This window comes from Aythya ferina (assembly GCF_964211825.1).
Source record: "Aythya ferina genome assembly, chromosome: 7".
In the NCBI taxonomy this organism is placed as follows: domain Eukaryota; kingdom Metazoa; phylum Chordata; class Aves; order Anseriformes; family Anatidae; genus Aythya; species Aythya ferina.
The window spans coordinates 20,751,134-20,775,081 of record NC_140302.1 but is presented as its reverse complement, the minus strand read 5'-3'; the positions used below and the strand labels follow the sequence as shown (position 1 = coordinate 20,775,081).

The window sequence follows — 23,948 nt, the reverse complement described above, 5'->3', positions numbered from 1 at the left end:
TGCAAATGGCACGGCGTTCTCAACACCTATCTCTGCAAAACTGCTTTATAACCAGAATGGACTATTTTCAGCTAAGAAAGCCTGTTAAAAATGCAAAGTTTCACAGACTTGATTTTTTTTCTCCCTCCAACACAGTATTCTTCAAAGCTGCCTGTCTATATTTCATTTATATGCATGAAAAAAAAAAAAAAAAGCAGCTAATAATCAGAACAGAGAATTAGGAATCTGGAAACTCAGCTTGGGTTCCATCTTGTATATGATTTTGTGCAAAATTCTTAGCTGTTCTGTGATGAAAATGACTCCAGAATTCCATAGGAACACTTGAGCACTTGAAGGACAAAGGTTTTTCTACTAATAAAATATGCAATAAATAACAGAACAATTAAGATTATTTCTGTAATTAGCTGCAATCCAGAATAGAGTTTTGTCAAAGGGCCCAGAAAACATGCATAAACATCCACTGGTTGGTATGGCTCCTGCAAACACCCACTAAAAATTACATTTACAAATCTCTCCGTATGCTATAGAAGCAGCAGAAATTCTAGGATGTCTTAAATTGCACTTGGTCATACAAAATTGTTATACAATGGATGTGAAGCTGACTGAAATATTGAAAAGTAGCAGTAAAGTATTGTTTATAAAGTCTCCTGTTCTCACACAGGAAAATGCAAGTAAACTGTCATCATGAAATAAATCCCATATCTAATGGGAAAGACAACCATGTCAAAGATGCTGAAGCTTCCCTGCTTGCTCCACTTAGGGGCTGTCCAGATTGCGGGATCAGCTCCTGACTCTGCAACAGTCCTCCCTAGAGAAAAGGCAGTATCCTTGGAGAAAATCATCTCTTGAATGGGTTAGAGGCCAGACAAGGTCTTGTTGCATGAGGCTTATGGTGCTATATAAGCAGCTAATAACAGACTGGAGAATATTGTGTTGATATTACAATAAAACATATGTCATTTTCTGAGTCCAATAATAAAAAAAGAAGTTGGAGCTATGTAATTATGGGAACAATTTACCATGATGGCTTTTGCAATATTTTCTTTATCATCAGCAAACAAGGCCTTTCAGGCTTGTTGTTTTTGTTATTTTTGCACATCGCCCAGGAGAATTTCACACAGAGAAATGAATAACCATGGTACTTTAGTTATTACAGTTATCACACAGTGCAGAATGCTCTTCCATTTCCAGCCCTCTCCTGTCCTCTGCTTAGGTCATTCCTCTCTTTACAAGCAAGAAGGACAGTTTCGAGCAGGAACCTTGAGCATGGTTAATACTTTAGTTTAGCCACCAAACCAAAACATCTTTATAAAACAAAGATTGAGATCAAATCCAGTTAAAGTGCAGTGGGGATTGTTCTATTTCTCCAAGATGAGGCAATACTGCCCTGTTTCACTCTGAATCAGGAAGGAAGCCTGTATTCCATTTGGACCTGCTTAACAAGAGCAACCATTGGAGTGATAGACCTCTTGCACCTTTCACAGTGGTGAGAGAACAGACCTGCCTTTCACTGCTTCAGTGCCCTCACCTCCAAAAATGAGAGTCCCAGGCTCACTCTGCCTGATGCAAACCATGGATTTAGGAGCGGCTGGGCTACAGGCGACCCAAATTCAAGTTCTACCCTCGGGAGACTTGACTGCCAATTTCCCCCATCACCAGCAAATGTCATGACAACCTGAGAGCTGAATAAAAAGGATGGAAAGGCACAACACCACCCTTGCTTTTTAAATCAAGCTGTGGAGAGACCATATTTATGAGCTGAAGTTACCCATTAAATATTATTAGTAGTTTTGGATCACGAAAAACCTCAGGTAGATTCTGAAGATAGAGCGGAGAATTGCTATAATTTTGGATAGTCATAAGTATGCAGGAACCTGTAGATAAAATTTATGGATACTCTATCAAATGTAATTTCTAACGTACTTTATCTTGCTGAACAAATTCGGACATTTGCTATAAAACTAAGTCGTTAGTGAAATAAGCATTACACTCTTGGCTAGATCTAATATTGAAGGTAAGGAGTGGTTACAAACTAGAACACTGCCCTGGAGTTACCTCTTGTTTTTTAAATCCCTTCAGCCAAAGCAATCCCGTGCTCAGTTTGTGGTCAGTCTGGGAACAGCACCACTACCAAAAAAAAAAAAAAAAAGAACAAACAAAAAACCAATACATGCACACATGCAGAAAGCACATCCACACACAAAACCACCAACCCCTTCCTCCCCCCAGAAAAACAACCTTCAGTGCACAAAAATAAACTAACTGTTCTTCATTATATATGAGTGACCAAGGTGTGTTTCTGTTTTCTGTGGTTCTTTCTTCACAAGCCACCTATAAGCTAGTCAGTCGAGGGAAGTGATTGTCCTGCTCTACTCTGCACTGGTGCAGCCTCACCTTGAGTACTGTGTGCGGTTCTGGGCACCACAGTACAAGAAGGACATTAAACTATTGGAGAGTGTCCAGCGGAGGGCTATGAAGATGGTGAAGGGCCTGAAGGGGAAGATGTATGAGGAGAGGCTGAGGGCACTGGGCCTGTTCAGCATGGAGAAGAGGCTGAGGGGAGACCTCACTGTGGCCTACAGCTTCCTCACGAGGGGGAGTGGAGGGGCAGGTGCCGATCTGTTCTCTTTAGTGACCAGTGATAGGACCCGTGGGGATGGAGTCAAGCTGAGGCAGGGGAGGCTCAGGCTGGATATCAGGAAGAGGTTCTTCACTGAGAGGGTTGTCGTGCACTGGAACAGGCTCCCCAGGGACGTAGTTTCTGCACCAGGCCTGTCGGAGTTTAAGAAGTGTTCGGACTGTGCACTTAGTCACATGGTCTGAACTTTTGGGTAGACGTGTGCAGTGCCAGGAGTTGGACTCAATGATTGTTATGGGTCCCTTCCAACTTGGGATATTCTATGATTCTATGATAAGCAACTGAGGGAGACTGGAGAGTCTGTTACTCGGTTGTACTAGATATAATGCCCAACATATATCAGCATATGATAATACAAGACATCTTTATTTAGATGCTTTGCACTAGACTAATACTCAATAACTGTAAAGAAGCTATGATATAAGCTATACTTTTTATTCTTTTTATATTCTTTTTATACCATTGCTTTTAGGTTTGATAAACTATGGGAAAAAATCTCTGCTATCTATTACTGATTAACAAAAACCTCTAAGAAATTGCTGCAGATGTTGTTTTCTTATCATCTTCTATAATTAAGACAAATGAAATCATGATAACAACACTGCACATTTCCAAACCAGCCTTGATTTATAAAGCTTAAAAAGTTATCAGCAACTTGTCAGTAGCATCTGATTCCTCCAAAACTCAAGAATCCCCTGCTTCACATTTTTCTCCTTTGATTCCTGAGTTGAAAAGACACTGGGGTGCAAATTGGGCGGGGTCATCACAGAGATACCTACATACACCTAATTAAAGGGTGCTAATTGCTGAAATTTAGCACACCAGGGCTTTGCATTTATGACATTTTTAGGACAGCTACATGCCAACACACTAAAGAGCATGAACAAGCAAAACCTAAAAAAGGCAGATAATAGGTGGGAAAAAATATCTTTCTTCAAAAGAAATGACTTGCATTTGACCTACTAATCCTGTCAGTTTGGTAACAGACTACATTTTAAACTTCTTTGCTCACCTCCACTTACCAATTTCTACCAAAACTTAGTTGAACAAGGACAGGAAATCAAACAGAATACAGGCAACATATTTAGAGTGCTTCAGCTTGTGTGTAGCCTTCACTGAGTGGCTGACATTAACAAGTGCTAATGATCCCACAATGAAAAACTGAGAAGCATGAAAATATCTCAAGCAAAGGGCTGCAGCCAGCTCTCTGCACCACTGGCACTGTGCTGCCAAGTGAAGCACACTGCCAGCTCCCACACGGCAGCCTCAGCAGGGGCTCTGTTACAGCAACAGGCTGTGACACTGGCTGAGCAAACACCGAGGTCTCCCAGAGCATTGGAATCAGGCTTGGTTAAAGATTGGTCCATTTAGATCAACTTGAGAAATATTGTTAACTCTTTAGCCTTCAAAATGTTTTCCAATTGGGTGGGTTTTCATATGGCCCAAAACAAGGCTAACTTTCTTTCTCATCTCATAAATAAGGCTTGACCATTCCATTTATATCTGAATCCTGAAAATCTAAAAGTATGTGAAACCCATCACCACCAGAAAATAGGTAAACATGGGCTACAACAAGATTAATAGGAAAAAAAACAAAAACAGGGAAACACCCCCAAGGTAACTCAGATAAACTAGTAATAAGAAAAAGGAAGAAGAGATCAAATTATAGTTTGATTTTATTTGGCTTAATGACTGATCTGGAACTTGTAGAGTTATCCCACATGACTTTTTCTCTTAGGTCTCAGAAACAGTGACTTTCTATTCTTCCCTCTGCCACTACCCTGAACCATTCTTTTTAAACAAACAAACAAGGTGCAAAGACATTTACAAGACTGAGCAGCAACCTTGGCACAGAACTCTCATGTCCTTTTCCAGCAGCTTTATCTATGTGTTCTTCATTAATATGAGAATTAATGAGAATCACTCTGATTTGTGTAGATGCACTGCAAATAGAGGATTGACATTGCATGTAGCTAGGATAAGGACTGATGAGAGCTAGTCGCATAACTCATGTTTAATTTCTAAAATGGCTCTTAAATTACCCTATGTCTTAAGAAAGTACAAAGCTAAACCTGAGCTCTAAACCAAAAAAAGGAGAGAAAATTTAAGTATGTCACAAATAGCCTAAAGGGAAGATTCTGTAATCTAGGGAAGTTCAAAGTGAAAGCTTCTATTTCTTTATCTTGCTACAATTACATCTCAGTTGTATTATGAATGACAGTAGATCTCAAAGACAGTGAAAGGCAGCATTACTGTGAAAAGAACACAGATTGTTGCTATAAGTAATGACAGGAGAAATTAGCCAGGGATTGGTTATGCTGCATGAAAGTAGTAATTTCTTCCTCATGGTACACCTACAACTATGAAAATTTCAATTGAATGCATGATTAAGCATAGCATCTGTGCTTATGTCATATAATTATTAAGCTCTGCTAATAAAGTTAGCAACAAATAAATTAAGAAAAGGGCAAAAGAAACTGAGAGTACCTTTTCACCATAAGAAACAAAAAAAAGATTTATCAGTTGGTGCCCCAACGAGGAAGTGAAAATCACATTATTTTTTTCTTTTTAAGAAGATATGAAAAAATGACACAAGCAATGACACTGTCAGATTCATAACTGCAGTGTATGAAATGTGTCCATTGCAGTTACAAATGAAATAAACACATACATACAGCTAGCACACAGGGAGGAAAAAATCAGACAAAGCTAAAAAAAAATATATATATATAAGTTTAATATAAAAACTTGCTCTTATTGCATCTTTATTTGGTTACACACCAATGCCAACAGCAGCTTACACAAAAAACAAACAAACTCAAAAAACAAACAAACAAAAAAACAACACAAACAAACAGGGAATGAGAAACTGAAAACACAGCTTTCAGCATAGATGAGTTGATACTGTCTGAAGAGCTTTGGTTAGGATGATGTTTAGTTTTAAAAGCAGGCACAAGAAAATAAAACTGTCTTCTAAACTCATTTCACTGAGATTTTAGTCCTATGCGTGAGTCTTTTGTCAAGAAAATAGACTATTGAAGAAAATGTTTGAAAGGAAGAATTAATGGGTATTAAATATTTTAGTACAAGAAATAAATTTTAAAAATCTGTAGGCATGTGGAATCCATTACCAGTACGAACTTGGTGAGCATGGGTTATGAGATGACCAAGAGAACAAAAGCAAACATCCCCTCAGAAATTCAAGTACAGCTTTGCCATAATACCCCAGGGGATTGCAGCCCCTATCTGGCAACTAACAGAGCAAAGTAATTATTAACTTGGAATCATTTTCACAGACTTACAGTAATCTCCAGTAGCACTACTGGAAAGAGTTTTCACCTTCCAGAATATGCAATTTCAGCTAATAGCTTCATGCTTTTAAGTCAATATACAAAAATATGATATTGAATAAATTCTAAACCCTAGAATACCACCACCCAAACCAAAATGCAATTAGGTTCTTTATAAGCAGCAGACACAAATTAATGTTATTACTTTACAAGCCTCAGACTGCATGAATATCAAGTGCTTTTGGTGCTTGGGAAAGCTTTTCTTTCAATGTAAAAATTTATAACAAAAATCAGAATAATACGCAGAGCATATTATTCATTTTAGTGTAACCAGACAATTCTGTAAGGCATGATACAGTTGTGCACTTAGAAAAATACTGGTTTACTTAAATTTTAGATTTCTTACCTGATATGGTAACTGAATTAAAATAATTCCAGTTCTTAATACTCTTTAGGGGAGCAATCAAACAGTTAAATCATTATAAAAATTAAATCTCATTAATTATAAAGGGAATAAACATAGATTTGCGTGACTAACGAGCATTTCTACAGAGCCATTATATGAGAAGGTCAGTTTTCTCTTCCACTAGTGTCCACATTTTTCCTCTGCTCCCAGGATTTTTTTTCTTGTTTCTGCATTGTTCTGATCCACCCTTTTTTCTCTTTGCCTTTACATTTAGTCTTTTTACTTCCTAGAAAAACACCATAATAGTAATTTTTGCTTCCATTTTGTACTTTTACCTTTACCATCCCCCATCCAATGGGGGATGGAAGTCATCAATTGGTACATGAAAGCAAACCGGGGAAAAAAAAAAAAAAAAAAAAAGATTAAAAAAGCAAGAAATCACTCAACACCCTCCCTCCCCTTCTTGCTTTTACTTTGTTATTTATTTCAAAACAACACTTTTTTCTTGCCAGCTACCTTTCTCTCTGTTCTTAATAGAGAAATCAAAAAAGTCCTCCACAGTTCCCTCAAAGTCAGTAGGTGGCTACAAAGAAGTGATGTGTCTTAAGAGGTGTAAAATGATTTTTCTAGGAAAAACACAGAGCTGCAAAAATTAATCTGACCAAAAATCTAATAGGCTAAACAGAACACTGAAAACTGATAAAGCAAAATGGTGAATGTACTCTTATTTTTATGATGGCTTGATATAAATCATATAGAAAGAGGAGAAATAGCAATTACTCAATTAAAATGGAAAGCTATCTGCGTTGTCCCAACTATTCCTCTTGCGAAAATCAGAGATGAATTTGAGATTCTGTGCTTTCTTTCTCATGTATTAAAGTCATCTCTATTGTACACCAGTAACATTCATCTTCCATAATTATTTTTCCTGTTAAAGTAGTGAAATGCTTGAAAATGAGTATGGCGCATTTGTTATCACCAAATATGTCCTGTAAGCTAATTTCAAAATCTGAGCAGGATACTCCCCCATCTTGGTATCCAGAAAGACTTGGGAAAAGATCTCTTATGAAGTAGGTAAATGAAATGACAATATTGTGTTTTCTGTTTACACTGGCATAAGTGACTACCCTATCAATCCATCCTTCCTGCTAATAATTGAGGCCAGCTATTTAAACTTCCAAACAGTTTACATGCTGCCACCACAGTCCTTATAAATAAGTCCTTATAAATAAGGTTTGAGGTGACTTAAAATCACTGGAAGACAACCAAAACCAAGACCCACGTGTTTAGCCCACAGTCTTCTTAATGACTGTACTTTGACTGCTTTCTATCCAGCTGCATTAATTGTCCAGAAGACAGAACACTTTCAGTGCCTGCTCTCCACTCTATCACTACTGAATTAATATTCTGGACTACTTAACTAGAGCAGACTCTAAACAAACATTAGGTAAGCTTGTTAATTGACAAGATGGTTTGAATAACTTGCACACAGTTACAAATATTTCTGTTCCAATAATACCTACAGATACCAACTGAGACTGGACTGTTATTATTATGGTGTGATAGCAGTCAAAGATGCTAGTGCAAAGCTACAAAGGATTCAGTGAGAACAGGTGCATTTCTCCTGGTTAGTAAGAAACTGTGTTCTGGAGTCAAAGCACCATATAAGCAAGAAGCCCTTAAATTAAACCTGACTAAAGTCTTATATCTATATGATCTAGGACAACTTTCATTGGAAGAAAATAGTGCATCAGAAAATTTGTTCATCACTCGCTAAAAATATCGAATCATAAATAATAATGCAAACAAGAAAAATGGTAAATGAAGTATTGCTGTGGTAGAACTTAGGTCCTAAAAGATGCAACAAAACCATTAAGGCATATAACCTAACACCTACAGGTATTATTTTGCGTTAGTATTATAGAAGATTCTAATACCTAACCTATGTTAGGAGCTGTTCAATTTACATGAACTCCAACCCTTCCAGATTTAAGGAGCAACTACTCTAACATCTCTTCAGAGACGCAATCTCTCCCTCTTCCTTGACCTCAGAGTTCTTTCCTACATGTACATTTGTAGAACAAATTACTTTTGAACCAAATACCTATTCTACAGTGATATTTCCTGGATATTTAGGTGCATTCCTAACTACAATAACCCTTGCCATACTTGTTCCCCTGTTATATTTTACATAACACGATGGGGGTTTAAAGGCCTTAGCAAAAATTTAATTAACCATTTGAAATGTGCATATTTCCAGGTGCCCAATTTTACTCATGAATTTAACAACAAAATCCAGGCGACTATGAATTAGAACATTTCTAACGCATGCAAGTGAAGCATCTGTGGCAGGATGCCAAGGAACTTCACCAACACATATTACAGCACAGATTTTGAAAAAAAAAATTGTAATGGAATGGAAAATTACTTGACCCAAACATAAAAGAGAAGCTATCTTGGAAGAGATCTAAGTGCTCTAACAGGAAAAACAAATACTCTTACAGTCTGCTACTTATGACATGCAAATTGGCATTAAGGAAGCTGTCAGATCTTTCAGATTTATTTCTTTATTTAGGGAAGGATTCTGAAAGAATATTAATTGTCACATCTGTGAAAAATAAGAAACATAGGATTTGGTTTTGGAGCAAGTTAGCCAGTCCCACCACCAACTGCAACCACAGAGAAATACATTTATAACTGTTTCCTTAATATTTATTTTTAAAAATTGTATTCTAAAGAATTTTTGTATTTCTAGTCTCTACTATTAAGAGGAAAGTCTGACTTCTAATTAAGTTGTTTTGATCCTCATCTTTGCTGCCATCTGTAGGTAGCTCGAGTGGTATGAAGGAGACCAAGAATCTGGTCAGATATTAGTCCTGTGATTAGGACTAATAGTAGCTATGGGAAAGCATGATGTTCTTGCTCCCTGTCCCTCTTGATTTAAATGTTAAAAGTAGCTGGTAAAAGACAGAACATGCAATAATTTGGCTCTGTCTCGCATTGTACCTCAGAAAAATCTTACAACTGAGGGAAACAAAGAAAAAAAAAGATAAAAAAAAGATTTCGGGATCCACTATTATACAACATTGTTACACCATGGTTTACACTAGAAGACTTGTAATTTTGACTGTATATATGGAATACACTTCTGGGTGTACACCTGGTATTATAAACTTCATTTCCTTTTCAGTAAGCCATACAACGTTTTAACCAAGTTGTAATAGTAAAGAAAAGTTTTCAAAAGAAAAATAAGACAAAATAACGGATTTAGATCATGTTTTCAAAGCCATTAATGGCTTTGATGGATCCATTTTGGAAATCTGAAATCAAATAAGACCAGAAATTGAAATACTTCATTTAATGACTGCACAACTTTAATACATAAAAATAGATACTTAGAAATGAACAAATTTATACAAACCAGATTTCTTTTGTACATTACAAAACAATGATGGAGATAAAAGAAGAGATTTGCTGGATTACAGGGCAAGACAAAAGAACAAAAACCATCGTTGAAGAAAATTTTTAAAATGATCAGGTTTGTTTCATAAATACAGTGCAATGCTTTCATTTAACAAATACAAAATTTACTATTTAATTTATCAACACCAGGAAATATATAAAATGTCATTGACTCTTATTTAAAAACGGATGCAAATACAATAGTTTGTGTTTTGTTTTTCTTAGAATTCTGAGGTAATTTTACACAGTAAAATAATAAAAAAAATTAATAAATAAAATTAAACCCAACACAAAGTGCAATTTAGTGAAAATAAGAAGATAAAGCTTTTATTTTAACAATAATACATAATTATTAAAAGTGGGTTTAAGCCATAAAAAAATATTTTGGCTAATTTGCCATGTTTTCAGGTAAACTGTATAGTTATTTATTCATAAGCTGACATTCTACTAATCCAGTTCTACAGAGAGAGGAAAGGGAGGTGTTTGTTTCCAAATTTGTTACCTACATCCACATTCAAGTGTTAGCTTCAAGCAATTTTAAGTGTGCCTAGTGCAGTGGTGAAAGTTTTATTTCTTAACATCTGAAATCCTCTAAATTCAAAGCTTCATTTGAAAGAAATAACGTACAATGTACAATTTGGAAGTGCTGCTTTTAACACTCTCCATGCTAATTTAGTTTCATTACAAGCTGAAATCAGTGGAAATTTTAATATTGATTTCAAGGAAAGCACTATGAATAGAATGGCAAATATTTAGAAATACCCTACTATTCATCTCTCTGTTAACAAAATAGTAAAATCACCAGTACCTTCTCTCTAGGAAACAAAATGAAATAAAATTTGCACTTAGATATTGAAGAAAATTCACAACAGCTTTGAAACTACAAATTAGGAAAATTAATTAGTCGATTGTGTGAAAATCTGTTGGTTTTATGTAAATTATATATGAAGGGAAAACAAGAATATAATTTTACTCTTATTAAGTAATTGAGTACAAACACTACAATCTATTTAAGCATTCAACTCCCAGTAGAAGTCAACAGGGAAAGCTGGCAATTTGAATGCCTAAATATTCTGAAAGATCTGGGCCTCATTCAGATGAAAGAAAAATCTATAGAACATACAGTAGCTATTCATATAAAAAAATACTATACTGCATGCTGATAAATTCTTTCTGTTTAATGAATAAAACCCAGACTTATAATTACACCTGCAATTTAGAACTAGTTTCTTCCCCAGCTCCTAATTTACTAATTCAGAATACTCATATCAAGAACTGTTTTCATGTTGTTTGTGCAGTAAAAACACAAAACGTTGTCTTTAAATGCTGGCCCTCAAGTCAATGAAAGCTTCAACATTCTTCTGAAATGCTATTGTATTCACTCGTCATAGCTTATTTAAGACTTTTAACAAAGTTGACGAAAAATAATAGTACAACAACTATATATTAGCTTTTCATTTTTGGAGATTTAATTTTTTTTCCCTGAACTATTTCAACATTTGCAGAATTTACTTTAAATATCTAGTTTGGTTTACCATGACACTATAGTAAATCTGGTTAGTTGCTGTCAGTTCCAAAGAATGAACCTACAAGTTGCTTAATATCTGTAGTTTGGCCTTGAGTTCCCTCAAGCTGAAGAAAGTACTTTTTAACATTCTTTGTACAGTCAATCCTGTTGATCTATAAAAGCTGAATATTGAACACCTAAAACCTCTTATTCATAAAAAATAAATTTTTAGCAGTAAATGGCACTATCAAAACCCTATTTGTTCACAGGCAGTTATTTACATGCTTCTTAGACAGCCTGTTTAGCTGAGAAGGAAAACCAGAATATTAAAACTGCATACATTTTATAAAGACTAAAATTCCTATTCGTCTTTGTGAAAATATGGCTACATGCTGTAAGTTACATTCTTTTATACTATTCACGTTAATTGAAAACATTCTACCACTGGGACTAGGTAATAAAGAAATATTCTATATATTATTTCCCAGTGGGATATATGTGATGTAAAGTAATTACAATTAATGATAAAGTGCTATTAGGAAAAACAGAAACAAACTATAACTTTGAAATTGTCTTCGTCATGTTTCTTTTATCAAATAGACTAGCTTTTGTATGAAGAAAACTACTTTCTGTGACAAAGCAAGCAGTAAATGTATTGCCATTAAGGAAAAAACATACACTTCATATTTAAAAAATATATAAGTTGGGTAAGACTTGCACAGTATCAAGAGACATAACAAAAAGCTTAAAGGCACAATTAGAAGAGAGTGAGTGCTACATAAAAATGCTGTTCTTAAGTATTTGATTTTATTCTAGACCAAACCCCTCTGCATTTGAAATTCCAATGATCAACTTTTGCTTCAATTCTTTCTTGTTCTTGTAAGGAGGGAGACAAAGCTGGTTGAAGCAAGTATGGGCCACTGGTAACCTAAAACAAAAACAAAACCATCCTTTTATTAAGTAACACAACAGAAGCAGGGCACTGCCATCTGCCTACGTATTTCTAGTTACATAAGAAACCGTGTACAAGAAATATTATAAGTAACAACACTATTGGTCACATGCACCTGAGGTACTCAGGTAAAATTTGTTTGCTTGTAACTCTCACCCCTTTGCAAGTTGCAAATGTCTTCTGAAAGCTGAGATTGAATACATATATATTGATTGAAACGCTGGAAACCATGCTCTGCACTTGGAAAGATTATTCTGATGAAAACAGTTATTCAGCCAGTTGACCTGAAGCTCCACCTGAAACTTGGAATTAACCCAATGCACTGAAAATTTTCTAAAAAACTCTTGTCAAGTTTAAAATCAAGTTAGATTGTAAGTTTGTGATTTTAGTAAGCTCTCTAGTTCCATTTATATTTAGTTTGGCATTTGATCATTAGCAAGTATTGTTGAAAGAGAGTGAAACCCCACTCCAGATCTGGAGATACAAACTGTTTTTATCCCTACTTTAAACAGGGAAGCAAACATCTGTTAAACAGACTGGAGTCCTGCTTCAGAATTTGGCAACTTGGGAAACTGGAATTGATTTGGATCTGAATGATTTGAGAGTTCTTACGGCTATTAGTGTCTTTGATCCTATTGTGTGAGCAATACGATGTCAACATGCTTATGGTCATCATTGTAGAGGCCATCTAACTGAAACAAACATCTTGCAGCACAGATCTACATAATTTTAAAATGTACATTATTTTAAAACATGTTCTTAGTTGCAAGAAAGAACAATTTGCAGGAGAATGAACTTAAACAGAGATTCAATGCTGACTGATTTTTCTTCATTTCTGCTCATGTCCCTTTAACATATTACTGGAACCAGTTATTGGCCAATTAACTAAAGCATTAGAAATACCACAATAATTAGATAAATTTTATTTGCTTGTTTTAAACCTGATTTCATCTATGCCTTTTTTTCAGCTCACCACATAAAACTCCCCAGAATTTTGTCTATAAAAATGTATTTCCTTTAAAGTATTTTGACTACCTTAAAAGTTTGAGAAACATAGGTAAAGTCAACAATTACTGCTTAGCAGTGAGCTCCAGACCAGTAAGTATTTCTATACAATTTTCCAAGTTGTTTAAACTGACTTTCTCCGCTACTGAAAAGGAGAATACTGGCTGGAAAGCATGAGGAATTTTACAGTTCACTTCAGTACAAAATAAAAGGTTACCAGAAGCATAAGAACTTGGCATGAACAATTTAAATTTCATGATGAAGTTACAAGGCTGCTTCAGTCCTATTTCATATGAGCAACCTCTGTATCAGCTATACACTTACTCACCAGAGACCCTAAAGGAATGCTACATCTTTTCCAGGAATGCAAATCAAAATTCTTATTTAGACCATCAAGAAAGAATGCAAGGCGTTTTTTGGTAACTGCAGGGACTGCTATTCATAATGACAAAACAGACTCAAAAATTCAGAAAAAAAGTCATGGTGATTCACCCTCTATTTTCATTTGCTCAGCTGTCATGTTGGGAACAATTAAACAGTTTCTTAGAATTAAAACATTTAAGGAAACTTCAAAGATAAAGAATTCATGGACTCAAATGTAAACACTGACTGAAGAATTGAATTTGTATTAGACGATCATCAACTAAATTTATGTTATCAATAGATGAGTTTAATAACATTTTAAAGACAAATTAATGGAGGTCATGCAGTTTCTCCCTTATACTCTTTGCTCTTCTTCAAAAAGACACTCAAGAGCAGTAAGGACTCTCAGGAAATAATTTAAAACCAAAAATTAAAAAATAAAATAAAATACTTGCCAGTTAGTTGATGTTTCACTCTTTGAAATCTTGAAATTCAAATCAGCCATGCCTCCCACAGGTACCCTATCACTTCCTGTAGCAAAATGTAGCAGCTTCTTTTGAAGGTCAAGAGAAAATCCAAGTACTACATCCCAAAAGTATCTATGTTCAGGGTCAAAGGAGAAGAAAATGGTTTAAGATGCAATATCCTGCCAAAACAGCATTAGGATATAACACAACTGCATGTATATGATAAATTGACACTTACCAGAAACTGAATAGATGTAAAACAAAGGGCATCAATATTATCCTAATATGCAACGTTAAATAAGTTCCTAAGGACTTAACAAGTACAATAATATTTTATGAATTTTGTAATTGTGTGTTGTCATGTGATGACAAAACACCCTTTTCTATTAAAAAATCTGTTTTATTATATTATTATAAATTTTATAATTATATTATTATAATATAATTATTATGTATTATTATATTATTATAAAATTTCTATTAAAAAGTCTAAGTTATTAGTATATATCTCATTATTAATTGGAATTGGGAGGAAAACAAATTAGAAAACTGGATAATAAGATTAAAGACTTGGATTTCACTGTATAGGATTTGAAACTACCTCCATTTGCAACTTACATCACTTTTAATGTGTCCAGCAAGACACTATACTATTAAGGTTCTAATTCTTCTTATTTATATAGTATATTTGTTTTACTGTGTCTAAAGACACTAATTTAATAGCATCTTTGCCTCATTTGGAAATAAGTTTTTTAGCATTTCAATTATTTATGATCCATTTTCAGAATACACTTGAATAGGTTATTCCCAACAGTCTACCATGCAATGCTGCTTTTTAAGTCCATAATTTGAATGAGAAAAAAATATATTAGATCAAGCCTACCGTATAGTGAGATCAGTTTTCTGGTAGCCCTCATATTGAGTACTTCGCTGTAAAGCAGACATATCCAGTTCAGGACTACCACATACAAGAATTTCAACTTCTTCCGGACGAAGTAGCTGCCAGAAATTAAGTATAAAATATTTAATATTCATTTAAGTTGAGAAATAAATAAATAAATAAATAAATATAGCATTACTGAAAAATTAACAGGATATTACTGAATATAAGTTTATAAATTAACTGGATACATATTGTTTTTCTAGAAAAATGAATTCCTTAGAACTTGAAGGAATCTTTTATTACTGTATATTGTAAAAAGCAAATTACTGGATAACATCACATTTTAATGCATTTCTATTGTTTCTCAATTCCTTTTCATTCTTATATTTATTTCAATGACTGGCTTGTCTTCAGATTAGATTACAAATATGTCATGAAAAAAATTAAGGTTTTACATATGGGATTCAGAGAGAGCGTTTTGATCTCTCTCTCTTTTTTTTTTTTTTTTTTTCATTTTTTTTATTTTCATGTCCCAATATAGGTTGATAAGTAGTAATTACTGACAGAATTTACTTTTAGGCGTGCATAGTTTTGTGCCAAGCAAGTACATTTAACTGTAAATCATGTTTCACAACAACTAAACTTACAACAGTAGAACCTACTTCTGACTTGTTTACTACACCATCTTTTGCAAGCATGAAAGTACTTCATGGCATTCCAAGGAAGTTTTGGGAAGGAGAATGAAAATCGACTGCAGTTAGTCACATTTCACTTTGCTGCAAGCCTGTCATACTTGGATAATTTCAAAGGAACATAGAAATTCTCATGAAAATTGTAATTGTCTCTTCTTTCTCTTCCTGCACAAGGAATGGCATAAAATACAAAAGACATTCCAAAAGCCCAATAGGACTGTATACACAGAAATGTTTAACCTCAATCTCACTGAAAGCTCTTCCTGCAAAAAAGTAACATGGCTTTCAGAGCAGTCACTGTAGAGTGCACGCACATGTTTGCACTACTGCTCATAACTGTAAGAAATTCAGAGACTCTCAATAAACAGATACAAGAGCCTGTAATTTGTCTGTGAATACCAGCTGATAAACTTAACTTGTGGAGCTTTATTTCTCCATAGTGTCCTGTTAAAAAAGATGACAGTTGGTTGCCCACTTAATTTCTCCTGTTCAACTATATTGATTACTCAAGATGCTTTATGAATGCTAAAACCATCTAAAGCAGATATCAAGAATAACATACATAATTTAGATCAGTCATTGCCACCTATTTGAAACAGAAGTGATATTTTATTCTTACCAGTAATGCATATGAAGCACAGACGCTATGAAATCCATAATAGAAAGCTGCAAATTGTTTGTAGATCGATTTGTTGAGAAGAAAATCAACATAAAGCTGCACATATTCTAAGAAAAGAGAAATATTTTCTTTTGTTACAATGCAATGATTTTAAATAACATTTTGTTTGCCCTCTAAAATTGTACTGTATTAATAAAAATGAATGAGTTTTAAACTTACGTACTACTAAATTGTTAGACTTAACAGGAAACACCACAGGAATTTATTTCTCATATTTTGTTAAATAAAACCTAGGTTTACAAAAAGTAAAAACAATGATAAATTTAAATCTACCACATGCGTGTCATTAATATGTATTGAAATACCTTTCCTATTCTGATTTGTGACTGGAATCTTATCTCCATTTGGCTTTAGGTTATAAGACTTTATAACACCAAATTCTTCCTGAAAAACCTGTAGAAAGAGAAAAGTCAAGTTCAGTTCTGGAAAATAAATTCAGATACTCACAGAGTACAAAGCTTGTATTTATTGCTCCATGCATCTCCTGTCTCTCTTCAGCACATGCTGTAATCCTGAGGGGCTTTGTTTTACTTGTTTGGTTTTAGTTAACTAATACAGTTTTCAATAAATTGCTCAAGAAATTGTTATTCAAAGCAGAAAAATTTTCCCTATTAAACAGTAGCATATCAAGCTGCAGACTGTGGAGCCTCAAAGTGGAAGGAGAACATGCCTAAGAACAATTTAGTTGTATCAAAAGTAATTAAGAAGGTATTTCTTGCACTGTAATTCACCTAGCAACTCAAAAATAGCTGCTTTTACAAAAAATCTCTTATAGTATTATAATAATGTAATTGAAAGCTGAAGCAAAAAAGGTCAATACAAGTCCATAAAGCAGGATGAAATTTTAATAAATACATGTGTCCTAAAACAACAAATAAATGAAAAAGAAAGACTTTCTTGATTGAATAGAAATACAATCATTTCTTGACTGTTACACATACACGTCTGGCAAAACCATCATACCTTGAACAGGCAAGTATAGTGAAAGTGAGATTTCCTAGGCAAAACATGTAGAATAACAGGAGTGAGCTTTGTCAAGCAACTGGGTCAGATAGAAAAAGAATTGTCTTGCAGACAGATGAATTCCACAATCAGGTAGGTCACTGACTGCAATGCATTAGTGTCAGAGCAAGTTAAGAGCTGGAATTCTAGCAGCAGCTAGACATGGGACCCCAGCAGTCAATGCTCTGATCCACTTATGCTGTCAAGCCCCGTAATGGAACCAGACTCTGTGCACCAAGTACTAGACTGGTTCTTGAAGCAAGCTTTAATGCTCACTCAGTTGTACACCAAACAATAAGCAACCACACACAGTTGTCAACCACTCCATTGCAGAAATATTGGTAAAATTACTGAACTAGTCTGAGAATCACTTGTAGTTGAGCACTTAATGACCTGAAAGGTTGAGTAAAAATCCTCTTCAACATTGCCTTCGTAGGACAGAAGTTCATTCAGTCCATGGGCCAATTCCTACAACATGAACACAAACCCTTTAGTGAACCTACAAAAGTAAATGATGTATTTGCAAGAACATGCAAAAATCGTTCTTTATAAAGAAGCTATCTTGGAAACGGCTGCATCTTCAAAACGTACACCACTTAATCAGCATATTAGAAGTGCCTTTTTTTTTTTTTTAAATCATAAACTTAAATTTTTTCCTTTTACTATGGAAAGGGTATCTAGAACATATCAAATGTTGCTATTCTAACTTCCAGAACACCTATAAAAATTCTGCAATACTTGCAACACAAGGAGTATTTATGTTTTTGGCAGCAAAAATAGAGACTGTATCAGCTGGTGCTAAAAAAGGGTGTTCGTAAGAATTCCAGACTGTTTCAAAGCATTAAATAGAAACAGATAATCAATAGGTAATTAATAGATAATAATGCCTCCCAAGCATTAAATATAAATAGAACAGGTTCTAAGTCACCAATTTAGCATCTAAAAAACAATACTTACAGGCATAATCTGAAACAAGTCATCCAATGTAACATCACAGATGCCTACAAGTGTGTTATGATCACATGGAACAATAGGAGGACTCAACAATTTCTTGTAACAACAAGGTGGGAAACGAATATCCAAGGTGATGCTATTATAGACAGCAAGTCCCATAAGCTATATGGGTCAGATGTTAAAGGCAAAAAACCACACATTTTCATTATAGTTAACATTTTAGGTAACTTGGAAAAAATATTTAAAATTTTAACTGAGCATACTCTAGCATATTCTAACATACTAAAACTGAAGTAATTTAAATTTATTTTGGACTGGCATTATTTTTAACACAATTTTGTGTTACAATTAAGCAATAGTTCAAATGGTCAAATGAGGCATACTGCCAGAACACTTGAAAATCTCCATCATATTCTATACCAGCATTTCCTGAATAAATTGTTCTAATGTATTGTTATGAAAAATGTTTTTTTTTTTTTTTTTTTTAAAGAAAACTTTATTTTTAATCCCCAAATTCCAAAGAACACTCAGTATAGAAAATTTTATTTGAAATACATCTAAAAGCGTTATTACTAACCTGCACTGGCACTACAGCTTATCTGCTAGCACACTTAGGTACACCTGGTGATACACAGGTCTAGAGTCCGGGCAAAGTAGATGGGGATAGAATAGAGCAGGCTATCATTCAAGCTTAAAAAGACATATGTAAATATAAGAAACAGATTCCTCCTCTTAGGCTTGTGCTTGTTACTACCAGACTCGCTATTACAGCCTACCATACTCATATTAAGTAATACTGAATAGCTTAAATTTTATGTACTGCACCTCATCATTTGTTCATTTCATAGCAGGTACGTTATCCTTAGCAAACTGTCACATAAATCTATTGAGGACTATCTGAGAAAATGCCTTCCGTGTCCTTAAGTTGTTTAAAGAAGGCATAAACAGCCACAATGACAGTTACCCGAACTAACACTTCATAGTACAAATTTGAAATTAATACCAAAAATTAGAAGAATCCAGTTCATGATTCAGCTTCCCACTAGTAAAATGGGGGCATCATCACCTCATCTTAGTGGATTTATAAGCATGTATTATCATTAACTGCACGCATGAGGACTTCATAAATTAGCACATCAGAAAACCTAGGAAAACGTCTTATGCCATAAGGCTAAAAAGAAGCCACATACTGATCAATAGTAACTTAAAATATTAATGCACCCAGGCTCATTTATGTTTTTATTTACTGAATGGAACCCGGAAGTATATAAAAATTACAACTTACATACAAAAAACGTTGCATGTGCAATCTTAATTGTACTATTTTCTGACTGTAAAATGTACCATGTATCTATATCAATCATTTTCTTCCCTTTTTTTTAGGCTGCTTCCTTGAATGGCTTTTTCTTTACACATTTAAAATTCAACACACTTGTACATACATCAGGATGAATTCTGATTAGATCTTCCTGCCTTATTTTGTCGCTGTAATTAAATCGCTGCTTGTTTAGCACTGTCATGAGGACATAAAAGGATACAGCTCCAACCAGTCGGAATTCAGAATAGTTATCACACTTAAAGCTGCTGAACCAATGGCAACGTGAGTCCTTGTGGTACGTGAACATACCTGTAGAAGAGGTAAGTTGCACTTTACCAACCCTTATCTTTAATAAAAGGTCACACAAAACCATTCTTTTTTTTTTTTTTTTTTCTTACACACGCATCTTTAAGTGCTTCTAAAAGTGCAGATCTCCAGGCTGGTTCTCAGTTCTGTGTCATCCCTTCTGCAGCAAGGCCCTATGCAACAGATCCTTGGGCAAAGGCCAACAAGAGCAGTTCCAGCCCTGAAGCAGGACTAAGCCCATCAGCCCTGGCCATGTACTGCATTCTTAAATAAGCACCTCCACTTGTGGATATTCTACGTGGTTTCTATGCATTCTGCTTCGCCACTGTACTTCCTAACCTGTACAGCCAAAAAACATATCTGTCTGATCAACTATTTTATTGCTGCAATGTAAGCCCATCTCTTCCTACTTTTCTATACCAATAGCAGATGACAATCTTTAAAAACATTGGCATGAATCCCACAACACAAATACCATAAACTTTGTTTCATATTAATCTGTCCAAAAAGTATTTTAAAGAAGATTAAAAAAAACACAAACACACTAAAAAAGCCACCTGCTGGTCTAAGTAAAAAGCTAGATCCTACCAAAATCATGACTGTAATGTTGTTTGACTGCTATTTGCTTCAGATACAAAACATACCATTTTAAAGAGTAAAAGAAGGTAAAAACCTACACAATGAAAGCCACATAACAGCTTTAAGATGCCTAGGCAAGATGCATTTATTTCTCTGAGAAGCAAGACAGTTACACTCTAGATTGAGAGTGCACTAACAGTGAAATCCACTTTATCAATGCATAACTACATTAAATAAAATGCAATGACTGCTTTTAATTTGTTGGAATTGAATACACTGATAGTTTAATATTGTTTTCACAGCCAGCATAGAAACCAGAGCCCTGAACAGTTCTAAGGATGTCGTGTATGTAATTGCTCATCTCATTTGGGTTTGAAGATAAAGCTGGGGAATAAATTATTTAAATGAAAATCAAACTTCTTTGAATTAAAACAAAACAAAAAAAACTCCAACTGATGTCTCAGGGATATATGGTCTTTATGGAAACAGAGACAGAACTCTGCCTTCAGATGTGCCGTTTTTTACTACAAAGATATTCTCCCAAAAGATCTATCTTTCTTTTTTGAAATTTGGTCCAATGAGGAACGCATAACAAAAAGTTTAGACAAGGCCTTCACCAGAAGAAATTCTGTGATTCTGTGATTCTGAATATTTGCATTTAAGGACTGAAAGATGGCAGTGACACTGGAGCAAAATAGGTCTCAAACCCCATTTACTAGTTACCCACACTGAGACAAAGAATGCATTGTAATACACATGGGGCAGGCAACTGAGTCTCTGGGTTGAGCTGGAAACACTGCAACACAGCAGATACATCAGGGGAAAAACTTCAAGAAAAATCAACTGCTAGTCTTGAATCCCCCCATACTTTCTACTCAGCATGCTCACTAACATGAGGATACTAACAAACCAAACCCATTGAGCCTCCAGTTTCTGAAACAAGATTTAGCGTGATTTAAGTATTAAAAAGCTGAATCCCACTTTTAATTCCAAACCTTTCCATTGATCAGAGATTTGTTCACTAATTGTTATACCACTGAAATGAAATGTCAATGTTTCACCAACACTTGAAACTCCCTGCCAAAAGCCAAGACCTTCCAAGCTTTTCAGAACTTCCCACTCTCTTCTGCTGTCATCTATGCCAAAAGGTCTTCCCATCTATATTTATGACAGTTTTAACTTGCCTGCTTTTATTTATTTAACATCAACAAGTAAGTGGTCTAATACTGGATTAACGAAGAATTCTTATCCATAACTGTTTTGATATTTTAAAATCAACATATTTTCAAATTGTATTTAAACTCACCATAGTCTGGGTGAAAAATCTGACGAATCAGAAGAAGAAACCATTCTTTTGTCAGGCCACCCATATCAAGACCAGCTTCTCCTACAAATGTGACTTTCAACTTCTTTTTCAAATCTGCCCTCTTCCTTGCTAGCTATTACAAAATAGGATGGGGAAAAATAGAGAACATTTAACATATTATCAGTGCTTCCAGTCATAAAGAACAAATCTCTTTGTATACCACTCTTGCTTTGTTTATTGCATCACCTCCCACTAGTAGGTGAAACTCTTTAAGTTGTTCTTGGTTATCTCAACGTCGTAAATAAAAATACTACAATGCCTGAGAGACAGCAGTATCACCACTGAGTTCTTCTGTCTTAGAAAAAGAAGCTAAAACAGGCTTTAATCTAGGCAAAAAAAAAAAAGTTTAAACTTATGTTTTCCGCACATAAACAATCAGAACTTATTTGGTATTGTTTTGTTTTCAATATTTGGACTTCTTTTTCAATACTATCAGAATGTTTTTAGTGTTGAGAAGCAGTGGGGAACTAGATTTCATTAAATAATAATTAACAAGTTTATGTGGATACTGAAGAATCGCCTACTTCAATGTACACATCTGTCTCTCAATTCTAAAAAAGGAAAAATTACATTCAAGAATGAGGAATCAGTTAAAATTATGATAAGAAGTTAAGAAAAGAAAGCCTATAATAATTGTTTTAAGATAGAGAAGCTAGTGAAGGAAAAGAATAAAAAGTATTCTGGGAATTAGAACAGAACAAACTCATCTAGTGACTAGATGATTAGTCATTATTTGTGCTCCTTATCATGGAACTAGATCCTACATAATCTGATAATTATGCACTTTACTCTTAAGACAAAAATTGCAAACACACACACACACACCACGTGGTATGCAAGCATGCATCTTCATTAGGAACTTAACTATGGAAAAGTATAAGAACAGAAAATAAAGTTCTGATCATCTGCATATATTATATTCTGATCAGCTGCAAATATTATCTGCAGCACTGCTACTGTGAAAAAGTAACTCAGTTTCTTTTATTTTGTATTATAGATATATGTATTCCCTATCTTAGCACAGGAATATTTAAATATGATTTATCAAATCTAAATGAAATTGCTATTTTGCAGCAACACATCACTTAACTACGTTTTTAATACCTCATCAAGTGAATCACTAACAAGGTGCGTCCTCCTCACTTTCACATTTAGGAACAACATATTCATGTCAGGTTTCTGTCTGCGAGAGACTTTATCCACAAGGCTTTGCTATTCGAATGAAAAAACATCATACATGTCACATCTTCATTTAAAAAACAAAGTACCACACTTATTAAGTTTAAGAAGTCCTTAGTATCTTGCGTTAAATTACCCTGATACAACAGATGCTTCAGTATTTGCTAAGAGATACAGAGGAATGTCATTTCTTTTTGACTGCAAACATCATTCACACTATGTGAAATTATCAGGATATATAACAAGCAGGTGGCAATTGCATGGCAAACTTTTAAACTCCCAAAATAGTTAAAAACAACCACAAGATTCCAGAGGCTGTCTGATGCTTCACTTAGCTATTCACAACATACATCTAGCAAACAATGAACAGATTAAGTGGTGCTGCCACATCGAGCACTGAGGAAAACAGTAACTCCTAGCACCTGAAGAAAGTTATTACCAATAGAGGCAGACAAAATCTCTTTCAAAAAGCAATAGGTTGCCCAGAAGCAGTACCTCTTCTGTAATTTGTTATGTTTTGGTCTTCCACAACATCACATCTTCATGGAATGAAATACGAAACAGACCAAAATTCTTTCTTCCTTAATTACCTAGTCAATTTAACATGCTGGTTTCTTATCAAACACAGTTATGTTGATCTGGTTTCTCCAGAAGTCAAAAAAAAACAACATAAAACACAAAAGCCAACAACACATTTACTGTAACTTTCTCCATGACGCTGATGTTTGTAAGCATCTTAAAACAAAGCATATTAAAATAAAAAAAAAATAAATATTGAGAGAATCCTGCATGGACATTAGTAGGCTAGTAATAGAAAAATGGCTCGAGTTCTTTTTTTCAGGATAGCCCAATATATCACAAGTTGTGATGAAAGGCTGTATGGAATATTTACCTAAGAAA

The 23,948-nt window shown here is 34.5% G+C and overlaps 1 protein-coding gene across 2 annotated transcripts in view; it reads right to left on the bottom strand.

The window, feature by feature from the left end:
• Positions 1-10,096: 10,096 nt before the first annotated feature.
• HECTD2 (HECT domain E3 ubiquitin protein ligase 2) overlaps positions 10,097-23,948 on the bottom strand; it is a 33,951-nt gene continuing 20,099 nt past the window's right edge. For both annotated transcript variants that reach the window (XM_084525560.1, XM_084525559.1), the window contains 10 exons: positions 22,974-23,081; positions 21,810-21,942; positions 19,839-19,927; positions 18,304-18,462; positions 17,740-17,814; positions 16,650-16,737; positions 16,285-16,391; positions 14,974-15,089; positions 14,079-14,222; positions 10,097-12,231 (listed from right to left, as the gene is read on the bottom strand). In XM_084525560.1, the coding sequence (XP_084381686.1) occupies positions 12,111-12,231; positions 14,079-14,222; positions 14,974-15,089; positions 16,285-16,391; positions 16,650-16,737; positions 17,740-17,814; positions 18,304-18,462; positions 19,839-19,927; positions 21,810-21,942; positions 22,974-23,081 (1,140 nt within the window). In that variant the 3' untranslated portion in view covers positions 10,097-12,110. The remainder of the gene's footprint in view (positions 12,232-14,078; positions 14,223-14,973; positions 15,090-16,284; positions 16,392-16,649; positions 16,738-17,739; positions 17,815-18,303; positions 18,463-19,838; positions 19,928-21,809; positions 21,943-22,973; positions 23,082-23,948) is intronic.